General features: G+C 44.1%; 1 protein-coding gene across 3 annotated transcripts in view; it reads left to right on the plus strand.

The window, feature by feature from the left end:
• LOC144691958 (galactosylgalactosylxylosylprotein 3-beta-glucuronosyltransferase 1-like) overlaps nt 1-13,843 on the plus strand; it is a 161,251-nt gene that overhangs the window by 131,345 nt on the left and 16,063 nt on the right. For all 3 annotated transcript variants that reach the window (XM_078560527.1, XM_078560525.1, XM_078560526.1), the window contains one exon: nt 7,235-7,348. In XM_078560527.1, coding sequence (XP_078416653.1) covers nt 7,235-7,321 — 87 coding nt within the window. In that variant the 3' untranslated portion in view covers nt 7,322-7,348. The remainder of the gene's footprint in view (nt 1-7,234; nt 7,349-13,843) is intronic.

The following is a 13,843-nucleotide window of genomic DNA, read 5'->3' on the forward strand; positions in this document are numbered from 1 at the left end:
AATCATCCTAATTCCAGGACATCGCTGCAGGAGTTCCTCAGGGTAGTGTCCTAAGCCCAACCATTCAGCTGCCTCCCACCATCATAAGGTCAGAAATCAGAATGTTTGCTGATGACAATGTTCAGTACCATTCGCAGCTCCTCACATACTAACAGACAATATCCAGGTTTGGGCTGATAAGTTGCAAATAATATGTTACACAAGTGCCAGGCAATGACCATCTCCAACAAGAGAGAACCTAAACATCGTCCTTTGACATTCAATGGCATTACCATTGCTGAATGCCCCACTATCAACATCCTGGGGGTTACCATTGACCAGAAACTGAACTGGACCAGCCTTATAAATACTGTGCCTACAAGAGTAGGTCAGAGGCTAGGAATCCTGCAGCAAGTAACTCACCTCCTGACTCCCCAAAGTCTGTCCACCATCTACAAGGCACAAGTCAGGAGTGTGATGGAATACTCTCCACTTGCTTAGCTCCAACAACACTCAATAAGCTTGAAAATATCCAGGGCAAAGCAGCACACTTGATCGGCATCCCATCCACCACCTTAAACATTCACTACCTCCACCACTGACACACAGTGGCAGGAGTGTTTACCATCTATGGTAAACCAAGATGCACTGCAGCAACTCGCTAAGCCTCCTTCAACGGCTCCTTCCCAGTCCACGACTTCTACTACCTTGAAGGACAAGGGCAGCAGATGCATGGGAACACTGCCACTTGCAAGTTCCCTCCTTGCCAATAATATCTCATGAAAGAATAAAAAAACATCTGCAGCGTTTCTATGAATTGTAGGCACACTCAAGGAAGTGATCATTTAACATGTATTAGCCTAAGGCTGGGGTCAGCTAGCATCTGCACATGGAAGCATTCAAAATTTATTTGATTTCATTATTTAAGTATTGGATGGTGTCTGAATAGCAGCATAAGTCCAATCACCAATTCAATTTACTCCACAAAACAATGCAATTTGTTAGCGACTAAGCTGCCTTTGGCTTTGCTGCTGCTGCCTGCTAAATTTAATGACTCATATGAAGCATAAAAGCCAGCATAGACCAGTTGGGCCGAGTGGTCTGTTTCTGTGCTGTAGATTCTATGTAATTTCAAATAATGTACCATCCCATTGATGCAGTGGTGGGCATACATCAGTTCCCTGCTGAAAGATTCCGTGAATCAAATAGTAACTTACCCTTATGATATTTCCTCCTAGAGGCTGGAAGTAGCCTACTCATTGATTACATTGAGAACTGTAACTGAGAGTGCTATAGGAAGGACAGTGTTGTCTAAAGACTGTCCCTACAATTGGTCATTCAGGAAGTGGCACAGATTCAGTATCCACCTCCCTGAACTGTTGTAGCCTTTGCACACACTGCTGCTTTTAGTCGTGTGATGAACGTGTGCTATTTTGAGTGTAACAGTCATGGACAAGCATGCTTTTTCTTAAATTGGGAGTACACATGGGAGAAACAGTCGTTACCCTTCTAAATTTTTCTTCTAAAAATCTAACGAGAACATTATGAAGTGAAGGGAGTACATATTTCAAATCTGGTCTACAAACCTGCAACAAATCAATCTCCATTAAAAATCAGGTCATATATGTGATTTACAAGTTGCACTTTTACCATTGTTCACTTCTAGGCTGCAACTTTCTGGGCACATTGGCAAAGGGTTGGGCAGCAGGACAGCTGGCAAAATGGCACAGGAAGGCATCGGGGGTGGTGCCTGACACCGGTGCCTGCCTGCCTGGCCCTGGCACCCCTAAACCCCCACTTACCTGACTTGGGAGGCACATGGACATTGATGTACTCTCATCTTTCAGGTGCAGCCCTAACAATGACCCCACCACCAGTGGTGGTGTTGCTGAGGCTGCTGAGTTTCCAGCCCTCTGATTGGACTAGCAGGTCTGGGGTGTGGACCACCTTCCTTAATAGGCATGGCAGCCCTAACAGCAGTCATTTAATTAGCTGCCACCAGCAAAATGTGGCCCTGGGTCCCACCACCTGCTGAAGCAGGCTGCTCTCCTCTCTGGGTTCTGCCAATGGGACCCCTGCCACCTCTGTAGTTTCTTACTCCTGGAGCTAATTGGTTGGGAGGTAGGAAACAGGGAATAAAGGAAATGATCTGATTGGTGGGATGTATCAAGTGGTGTTCCCCAGCAACCTGTACTGGGGCAGTAGCCTTTTAATATATATATTAATACTGGGATGAAGAAATAGAGAGTTGTATATCCAAGTTTGCAGATGGCACTAAACTGAGAAGCAGAACAAGCTCTATAGATGGGAATGGGAAGTGCCAAAGGATCATAGACTACGAGACTAGGCAGAACTATGGCTGATAGAATTCAACATAGTGAATTGTACAGCCATGCACTTTGGATCAGAGACAGACAAACTGGAATATTTCCTTAATGGTCAGGAACTGGGGCTGGGATTTTCCGGCCCTGTCATGGCGAGACCCGCCGCGGGAGATTCGGCAGCCCGGCCAAAAGTCCATTGACTGTCAGCGGGACCGGATGATCCTGGCGGTGGACGGGGCTGGAAAATCCCGCCCTCGGAGCATGTGGAGGATGAAAGTGGTTTAGGTCTCCAAATCCCCAAATCACTAAAAAAGTCATGCATGGGTACAAAAAGTAATCCAAAATGCTATTGGCCTTTAAAGCAAGGGGACTAGAATGCAAAGGGAAGAAGTTATGCTTCCATAGTGCAAAGCCTTGGTCAGACAACAGTACCATGTTCAGTTTTGGCCACCAGTTCGCTGGAAAGATATCTTGGCCATGGAAGGGGTACAATGCAGGTTCACCAGAATAATACAGGTACAGTGTCTCAAATCCGGTGATCTGAAAATTGGGGATGTCTGAAAACGCGATTTTTTAAAAAATGACTTACATGAATTTTAATTATTATTAGGTGAGTAAAATAACTTACCGGCTTTTTCAGTTAGTTGTTGCTTGGCGCGGTGGAGTGCCGACTAGCTATCGGCTCTGCATTCCTGTCTTTTCCCATGGCCCGAGTGACCCCACCCGACCCAGCTCGGCCCAAACTATCCGACTCAGATGGTCCAAAGCACCTGACCTGAGCCGCATGACCCAAAATCTGGCCAGATCAGAAATTTGGCACAAACTCCGTCCCAAGGTTGCTGGCTTTGAAACACTAGACGAAAGTTTCTGTTCTCGCTGGTGGCAAGCTTGAAGGTGGGAAGGGCATGTAATTAGGTGGGATGGCGGTGTACCGGAACCTGCCACATTCCCATCTTCCCCTATTGAGGCCCTTAAGTGGTCAATTAATGACCACTGGAGGGTCTCACCCCACCGCCGCTGGTATTAACCCACCTGTAGGTGGGACTGTGGCCATGCAGCATGCACAGCAGGTAAAATGGTGTGTGTGGCCAGCTTGCCACCTGGGGGGACAGGGAGTGAAGGGGGGGGGGGGCCTCGATCAAAGGCACTCAGTGCCTGATCGAGTCTCGATCAGGAAGTGGGAACCTACTGAGAGCCTAGCCCCTGCCTTGCTTTTGACCCCCCTGCACCCCTCTCCCCACGATCTTCATCCCAAGAAGCCTACAACCCCCTACATTACTTACATGTGGCCTGGGTTGCCCTGCAACCCAAGGACTCAATTGCCTATCTTTCTGACAGCAGCAATGGCCTCCCCAGTGGCGCTGCTGAGCACAAGAGCTGCTGGCCTCTGATTGGCCAGCAGCTGTCGCTAGGCAAGATTTGTGCCTTCCGGGTCTTGATTGCAGGGGGAGGCAGGTGGGTGGCCACAAGGCTGCCTGATTGGCTTGTGGTTTGGCAGGCCCTCCCGAAAAGAGGCAGCATAACCTTTCGCCAGGTCTCCGGCCGGCAGGCAAGACCCTCAATGCCTCAACAAGATTTTGTCCACTGTACCTGTAACAGGGTTTGCTTTTTTTTTATTCATTCATGGAATGTATGTGTTGCTGGCTAAGCCAGAATTTATTGCCCATCCCTAATTGCCTTTGAGAACATGGCGGTGAGTTGCCTTCTTGAAGCGCTGCATTCCATGTGGTGTAGGTGTACCCAAAGTACTGTTAGGGTGGGAGTTCCAGAATTTTGACCCAGCAGCAGTGAAGAAACAGTGATATACTTCCAAGTCAGGATGGTGAGTGGCTTGGAGGGGAATTTCCAGGTGCTGGTGTTCCCATGTGTCTGTTGCACTTGTCCTTCCAGATGGTCGAGGTCGTGGGTTTGGAAGGTGCTATCAAAGGACCCTTGATGAGTGTCTGCAGTGCATCTTGTAGATTGTACATTGCTGCCACTGTGCGTCAGTGGAGGAGGGAGTTAATGTTTGTGGATGGGGTGTCAATCAAGCGGGCTGCTTTGTCCCGGATGGTGTCAAGCTTCTTGAGTGTCGTTGGAGCTGCACTTATCCAGGCAAGTGGAGAATATTCCATCACACTCCTGACTTGTGCCTTGTGGATGGTTCTCAGGCTTTGGGGAGTCAGGAGGTGAGTTACTCACTGCAGGGTTCCTAGCCTCTTGGCCTGATTTTGGAGCCACTGTATTTAAATGGCTGGTCCAGTTCAGTTTCTGATCAATTGTAACCTCCAGGGTGTTGATAGTGGAGGATTCAGCGATAGTAATGCCATTGAATGTCAAGGGGTGATGGTTAGATTGTCCCTTGTTGGAGATGGTCATGCCTGGCACTTGTGTGGCACGAATGTTACTTGCTACTTGTCAACTCAAGCGCGGATATTACCAGGTCTTGCAGCATTTTGACATGGACTGCTTCAGTATCTGAGGAGTCATTTGAATATTGTACAAACTTCAATGAATATCCCCACTTCAGACCTTATGATGGAAGGAAGGTCATTGATGAAGCAGCTGAAGGTGGTTGGGCCTAGGACAATGCCCTGAGGAACTCCTGCAGTGATGTCCTGAAACTGAGATGATTAACCTCCAAAAACTACAACCATCTTCCTTTGTGCTAGATATGACCCCAACTAGCGAAGAGTTTTCCCCCTGATTCCTGTTAACTCCAGTTTTGCTAGGGCTCCTTGATGCCACGCTTGGTCAAATGTTGCCTTGATGTCAAGGGCAGTCGCTCTCACCTCACCTCTGGCATTCAGCTCTTATGTCCATATTTGAACCAAGGTTGTAATGAGGTGAGGAGCTGAGTCTCCCCGGTGGAACCCAAACTGAACATCTTTGAGCAGGTTATTGCTAAGTAAGTGCAGCTTCATAGCACTGTTGATGATCCCTTCTATTGCTTTACTGATAATCGAGAATAGACCGATGGGGCAGTAATTGGCCAGTTGGATTTGTCCTTTTTGAGTACAGGACATACCTGGGCAATTTTCTACATTGCCAGGTAGATGCCAGTGTTTTAGCTGTACTGGAACAGCTTGGCTAGGCGCGCCATAAGTTCTGGAGCACAAGCCTTCAGCACTATTACCGGAATATTGTCAGGGCATATAGTCTTTTCAATATCCAGTGCCCTCAGCCTTTTCTTGATATCACGTGGAGTGAATCGAATTGGCTGAAGACTGGCATCTATGATGCTGGGGACCTTTGGCACACCTGGCTGAAGATTGTTGCAAATACTTTAGCCTTACCTTATGCACTGCTGTGCTGGGCTCTTCCATCATTGAGGATGAGATATTTGTGGAGCCTCCTCCCCCAGTGAGTTGTTTAATTGTCCACCAACATTCACAACTGGATGTGGCAAGACTGCAGAGCTTGGATTTGATCCATTGGTATGGAATTGCTCTACCACTTGCTGCTTATTCTGTTTGGCATGCAAGTCGTCCTGTGTTGTAACTTCACCAGGTTGACACCTCATTTTTTGGTATGCCTGGTGCTGTTCCTGGCATGCCGCCCTCCACTCTTCATTGAAGGGCAATTGTATAATTTGGCTTGTATTCTCTTGAGTTTAGAAGGTTGAAGGGTGATCTAATCAAATGGTTAAGTGGGTAAAGGGATTTGAAGAGTAGACACAGACTAACTACTACCACTGCTGGGGAATTTCAGAACAAATGGACATAATGTTAAAAATAGAGCGAGGACATTATGGAGTGAAATCAGGAAACACCTTTTCACAGAAAGGGTAATAGAAATTTGGAACTTTCTCCCCAAAATATTGTAGATGCTGGGTCAATTGAATTATAAAATAATGAGATTGACAATTTTTTGTTCAGTAAAGATAATCAAGGAATATGGTTCATAGCCATATAAATGGAATTGAGGTATAGATCAAGCAAGATCCAAATGAATGGCGGAACAGGCTTGAAAGGCTGAATGGCTTAATCATGGGTCTATGTTCCTATATTTTATACAAAATACTGGATGCAAAATTCTGATTACTTGCAAGTAACTTGCAAGTTACAAAAAAGTAAGATTGATAGATACCCTCAAAGCATCATCAAATCAGATATAAACCAAAGGAATTTAATACCAAAATTTCGTTCCAAAATCCTGGAACTCCCTTCCTAAAAGCACTGTGGGTGTAGCTACGCCACATGGACTCCAGCGGTTCAAGAAGGTGGCTCACCATCACCTTCTCAAGGACTGCTAGGGATGGGCAATAAATGCTGACCTAGCCTATAAAAAGACATTCAGGACAACAGCTGTTCACAGCTTTAAATATAACAATACCCCATTGTATTTTTCCCAGCCATTCTTCAGAGACTGTTCAGTGAGAAATAAAGAACAGTTTGTTAAAAAAAATCAAATTATTTAACAGCTGTCGATTTTGTTACAAGTTTTAATGCCTGAATGCAGCTGTTACACACTACATGATCTATTGGTACATGAATTTCTATGTATTGTACTTTTTTGGAGGGGGGGGCGGATTTAAACATTTGCACAACATAATTTCACTGTACTATATTTATGTGGACAGGTATGTTATTTAAATGTTTGCTCATGCAAATAAATTAAAGTGGGACCCAGGTCCACACACGTTAGGCATGTGATATTTTGCCAAGATAAAAACCAAATGGGAACACTAGGGTTGGAGCTAGCAATGGGATTAGCATTTGCTTTACTGACCTTTAATAACATTAATAACACTTGGTTCCCAATTATCAGGCACAGAGAAGGTGGAAAAATAGACGTTGGTGGACAGGTCACTGGAAAACCCCAAATGCCCAGTCCAACAAATGCAAATGGCAGGAACCTCTCCCAGTAATTCATGTGTGTCTTGCTAGTGTCACAGTGCACACAGTAAAGTGTTAATGTTGTCATTGTTTTATGTGGTGATTGTTTTACAGATCCTGGTGTGGCACACTCGGACTGAAAAACCAGTTCTAATAAACGAAGGAAGAAATGGATTCACTGATCCAAGAGTGGAGGTGTGAACTGCACTGAAATGGGAGGCATTTTCTGTAAGTCCCATTTTATTGCAGCAGGCTCAATAGTTAAAATGTAACTATTTTTCTAACAAACATTCCCTTTTGGTCTATATGGGAGATAATGGAACTGGTAGAGCGACAATCCTGAACAGAATATCGTTGAATCTGAATTTATCCAAACTCATCATGTATTTAAAGAAATTAAAACTATAGTTGTATTAGGGTTTTACTAATGCACAGGTTAGATTCATCTTGAATTTAAAGGAGCATTAAATGAAAAGTTTAACATTAACCATTTTTAGATACGCATTCTGAACAAGTTTAACATGCCCAAATGAGAAATGAATGAGTACCATCGAGTATTCTTCAATTTTCCAACATGAATTAAATGCTGTCAGAGCATTGCCTGGAGATCATTCTGGTAACACAACTGAACATTTCAACTCTTGATTTCAACTTACTTTGCGGAGTGGCGGACCTGGGAACTGATATTGTTTGCTCCCCAATAAGTCTGTGTCTTAGATCACATATTCAACTCTGATTACCCTTCCTCCCTGCCACTGATGTCTATTACCCATTCCTATCCAATGGAGCTCTCCTTTAGCTCCCAAGAAGCCTTTGTATTTACTGGCTCTTTGGCATCATTTTCTCTCTTTTCACATTGCGGAGACTAAATCAAGAAGTGCTCTTGAGAGGCAAGGCTAGTTTAATTTTACTACAGGGAGTAGACCAGTTTCCGACTGTTGGCGAGGCTGGAATTACTTCATCTCCTAACAATGCCTCCCAAGGGATAAACACTGTTTAATCTACAATCACATGAGTGAACTGAGAGGGAATGTGGACCTTGAGATGTGAGTTTGGAAGGGAATAAACCATCTGCACAGCGGACAAGCATTTTCAGAATTCTAGCTGTTCAACAACACCATCTAAGACCCAGGGACATCTAGTCACCTGGCAATTCCTGAATGCTGTACAGAACAGCGATATAAATTATATGCTAGATGGCTCCGTGGGTTAAATCTCTTCAAGCCTCTGGAATTTGGATCTGAATCTAACCCACTCAGGATTAAATCTCAGATGAGATTCAACATTGTAAAATGCATCAATGTTGTGACACGGCAGATGATGTGTGTCAGGCAGATCAAATCAACAAGAGAAACTTGATCACGTGATCACAACGGTTTTACAATTTGTATTTTATTTCGAGATGCGTGCTCTGAATTCAGTAGTAATAAGTCCACCAAGACTTTAGAGATTTTTTTTAGAAAACTAAATTAAACATTTATTAAAAAGGAAAAGATTTCAAACACATACATAGGTCTACAAATTACTACTATAATAACTCCTAAAACCTCTAATTAATCCGGCTTCCAGTTACACCCCTGTTAAGGCAACAGTAAAAATAGATTATAAACAGATGCCAACATGTCACCACAATAGCCTGGGCAGTAGAATTCAAAATGGCTTTTCCCAGATTCAGTTTCTGCAGACAGCAAGCCTAACGACAAATACTGGAGGCTTTTCACACTTCTAAGAGATCTTACAATACCTTCCCTAACAAATAGCCTCTTCTCCTTTATGCATGTTTCTCCCTTTTAATGTAATTCCCATTGTTCCCATATGTCTTTGGAACTTTACCTTTCTCATAATATAATTTGTTTCATGGTGCTAATATTAGCAGTAACTTTTGAGAAAAATAAACACACTGCTTGGCCTAGCTTCTCTGGCTAAGTGTAACATCCCACCATCTCTTTGAAATTCAGACTGCCCTGAATTATCTAAAAATGCAAATACTCCTCACCTCACATTCTAAGACTTCAGCCATGTTTACTTTTTTAGCATTTCAAACCTAGCTTCTTTTGATGAGTCAAAGCCTCCTGACCAGCTGTCTCCAATTCAATTAAATACCACACACAGGGAAACTATCCAAACCCCACTATTAACCTACTTTTACAGTAAATCACAGTAATATTATGAGAATTATTATACTTTCGTTACAATTGGTTTCGAACAATCTCAATTCGTTCATGATTCAACACAAGTCCACAGTACAAGCCTGCCGCCATGCCAGTACTTGGCATGAAATTAGTTGTCTGAGTGAATAGCTCCGTGAAGTGAAATTGAGATGTTTGGGAATGATTGATATGAGCATGAAGTGAGGATACATTATTGCGATGCAGTGAAGGAACCTCTCTTCATCAGCTCATTCCAACGTTGTGCATGATAAATTGAAAAATGTTTCATTCTCTCATCAGATATCCATCCCTCACCTTGAGGAATGTAAAATTTAGCTCACTTTTAAAAGATACATTTTAAAGGAGCTGATATTTATCTCCTTGCGAATAAATGCCATTTTTTACTTGGCAAGTCCATAATAAGGTATGAAGTGCCAATAAATGTGTGTATATAAAGATTGATTGGAACTATTTTTTTTATTTATTCATGGGATGCAAACTCCGCTGGCAGGCCTGGCATTTGTTGTCCATCACCAATTGCCTTTGAGAAGGTGGTGGTGAGCTGCCTTCTTGAACTGCTGCAGTCTCTGTGGTGTAGGCACACCCACAGCTGTTAGGGAGGGAGTTCCAGGATCTTGACCCAGCAGCAGTGAAGCAACAGCGATATAGTTCCAAGTCAGGATGGCGTGTAGCTTGGAGGGGAACTTGCAGGTGGTGGTGCTCCTATGCATCTGCTGGCCCTGTGCTTCTAGTTGGAAGGTGCTGTCGATGGAGGCTTGACAAATTGCTGCACTGCTGCTGCTGTGTGACTGTGGCAGAGGGAGTGAATGTTTGAGGTGGTGAATAGGGTACCAATCAAACAGAATGCTTTGTCCTGGATGGTGTCGGAGTTGCACTCATTCCAGGCAAGTGGAAAGTATTCCATCACACTCCTGACTTGTGCTGTGTAGAAGGTGGACAGGCTTTGGGGAGTCAGGAGATTAGATATTCACTTCAGAATTCCTACCCTCTGATCTTGTAGCCACACTGGACTAGCCCAATTATGTGTCTGGTTGATTGTGGGTGATTTAGCAGTAGTAATGTCATTGAATGCCATGGGGAGAGGTTTCTTTCATGTTAGAGATGGCAATTGCCTTGCACCTTTGTGACCTGAATACTGCTTGCTACTTATCAACCCAAGCCTGAAAGTTGTCTGGTTCTTGCTGCATGCAGACCCAGACTGCTTCAGTATCTGAGGAAATGTAAGTGGTACTGGACACTGTGCAATCATCAGCAAACATCCCCACTTCTGACCTTATGATGGAGGGAAGTCATTGATGAAACAGCTGAAGATGGTTTGGACTAGGACACTACCCTGAGGAACTCCTGTAGTGATGTCCTGGGGCTGAGATGATTGGTCATCATGTCTTGTGAAAGTGTTTAGTGAAACTTCATTCATTTCAGGCAATGACATAAATCATATCAAAACAAATTATTGTCCCACTTACTGTTGTGGCTCAGCTCCCTTCCCAGAGAAGTTACATTGTGGTTTGTAATGCTCCATAAATGGATGTGTTATACTGATATACAGGTGTAGTTACATTGTGGTTTGTAACACTCCATAAATGGATGCCAGTTTCCATCATGAACAGAAGCCAGCAGCATAATTTCCTTTGATAGGTTTTAAATGCTAATGGCTGGAACATATTGGCAGATGGAAATGTAATTTCTCTTTACTGGCTAGATTTACAACAAACAGGTTGAATGTGATGGAGAAGCTTCCAGTTATAAGTCATTATCTCATTGGCTGCCAGAGTGTAAGAAATGATGCCATCGTTGAGTAGATCAAAAGAAATGGCTTTACATCTCCACAGGGTGGATGACCTATCAGCATAATTTTCTCCAAATTTGAAATTGCACAGTCCAGGGCTAATACAGTAATTAAACAGTAAACTGGAGCGTACATGAAGTGCCTACCGCATCTCCTGTTTTCCATAAAACTGAGGGAAAATGGTATATTACACAGGCTGAACCATTGTTCCGGATGATTTACACATGAAATGATACACAGAAGCAAAACAACACAGGCTAAAACTAAACAGCACAACACTTACATGAGAGAACCTTTTCAATTTTTTTTAATTTTAAAGTTTCAATCAATCAGAAATAGGTCATCCACCCTGTGGAGATGTAAAGCCATTTCTTTTGATCTACTCAACAATGGCATCATTTCTTACACTCTGGCAGCCAATGAGATAATGACTTATAACTGGAAGCTTCTCCATCACATTCAACCTGTTTGTTGTAAAACCAGCCAGTAAAGAGAAATTACATTTCCATTTGCCAAAATGTTCCGGCCATTAGCATTTAAAACCTGCTGAGCCACTCATCAAAGGAAACTTTTTTATCAACTAAATAGTGGACAGCATCCTTGCCTGATTTAAGAATAGATGGCATGCCTTTGGTTCACCATTTGTACTTAACAAAACAAATGCAACCTCCATTTTAAACCCCTGCTATTTAAACCAATGTAAAATTATTATAAAATAATATGAGCACTGCCTCCCCCAGGGGAGTGTGGTTGACTTTCAATGGCCAAGTACTGTTGCTGCCTGTTATGTGCTAACTTGCACTGGAAAAGACAGAGTCCTGATTGTGAATGAGTGCATTCAGAGGAGTGCTTGCATGTGTGTGATGCCTCATGGCTGAAGAGCTGGGAAAGGTGTTTGAGGCGTGAGTAATGCCTGTAAAAATGCAACACTATTGGGTGTGTGAATGTCACTGTACATTTAGATGGGTGCATGAAGTGTGGTTGAGGTTGTGATGCTGGTGGTGATCTGGTGCCTTGTGAGATGGGATCTTAGCTTGCCCACTTATGTCAAGTCATTAAATTTCCTGCAGCAAGGGAGCCAAGTCTTGGTGCTAGGGCTCCTGGGTATCATCTCCTCCCACACCTGGTATATTAACTGCCACTGTGGCCTCCTTCTGCCCTGTGGGTAGAGGACATCCCTCCTCCTTTGTGCCTCCATCAGAACCTCCAGTCCTGCACCAGAGAATCTTTCTCTAGGTCCCTGGCACATTCTTCTACATTGGCTTTTCTCCTAGCCAGCACACACCATACCTTCAGTGGAAGCTGGTGAGTACAGGCCACACGTACAGCTCCAAGAAAATAGCGTCCAATCTGCTCTTCAGTGCTAAACTTGCAGTATCATGTCTCCAGGCACATTTAAATTAGGGTGAGCATCAGTTAGTTCAAATATTGTTTGTTAAACCCACACATTTATAAAGGGGTGTCTCATTTACACAGCACTCATTTAGGACCTGTTTTCAGCTTTTGCCCAAAATTACCCCCAGGAAAGACCAACAAGACAAGGGTTGAGAGAACAAAGGGTCCATAATTCAAATAGCAAAGGAGGAAAGAGCAGGAAAGGAATAAAATCCTCCACTGTTAGTAAATAAGGTCACAGGAAATGGATGGTGTACCTGTTAACTGTTAACAAATACACGTGTGGGAAACCTAGAGCATGTTACTCATAATTCTGTGACTTCTGCATACCTTTCAAGTGGATTGGATTGGCCAGCAGCTTCATCAGTCCCAACAGCACCAAGAGCACATTAGTGGGCGCTGCTGGGACTGCACCAGGAAACAAGAAGAAGGTGCATAGATCCCCACAAACATGCAGGTCCAGGGATTCGGGCAGTGGAGGGGTTGGGATAAGGTGGGTGCGGGGGAGTGGGGGGGGTGGGTGGTGGGTTTAAGGCAGCAGCCAGGTAGGGAGAGAATGTGGGGTTCTATCTTAGGGGGCCATTCCTGATCCACACAGAGCAATCCCCAAAGATAAAACCCCACCCCCCACCTTCCTTCTTGTCCTTTGAAGAGCTTATTTAAAAACATGGGCTGCCCACTCCTGCCCTGCAGCCCAGGCCAAGCGATATATGGCGTGGGCAGCGTATTGTCAGGGTCATTTGGTTTGGGAGCAAGCCTAATTGATCCTTGATTACCGATGTAAATATGGCAGGTGGGCTGTCAATTTCCTATATTATGGGGGTGAGCTCGGGGGTGGGTGGGAAGGTGGTAGGGGTGGGCACCTGCCATATTTTATGTGCTCCCCACCCCCAAAGAAAAACACGCCCAGCAGGGGCATGTAAAATGCAGCCCCATACTTAAGGAAAGATATATTTGCATTGGAGGCGGTACAGCAAATGTTCACTAGATTGATCTCGGGATGAGAGGGTAGCCCTGTGATGAGAGGCTGAATAAATTGGGCCTGTTCTCTGGAATTTAGAAGAAGGAGAGGTGACCTGAAGGGTCTTGACAGGATAGACATGAAGAAGTTGTTTTCACTGGCTGGGGGGGTCTAGAACACAAGGGCACAGTCTCGGGATAAGGGTGACATTTAGGACTGAACTGGGGAGAAATTTCTTTGCTCAAAGGGTTGTGAATCTTTGGGATTCTCTACCCCAGAGGCTTGTGGATGCTTCATTGTTGAGCATATTTAAGGCTCAGATTGACAGATTTTTTTGTCTCTCCAAGAAATCAAGGGATGTTGGGAATGGGAGTGAATTTGGAGTCGAAGTTAAAGGTCAGCTATGA

The sequence above is a fragment of the Cetorhinus maximus genome, chromosome 16, assembly GCF_964194155.1.
Source record: "Cetorhinus maximus chromosome 16, sCetMax3.hap1.1, whole genome shotgun sequence".
NCBI lineage: Eukaryota > Metazoa > Chordata > Chondrichthyes > Lamniformes > Cetorhinidae > Cetorhinus > Cetorhinus maximus.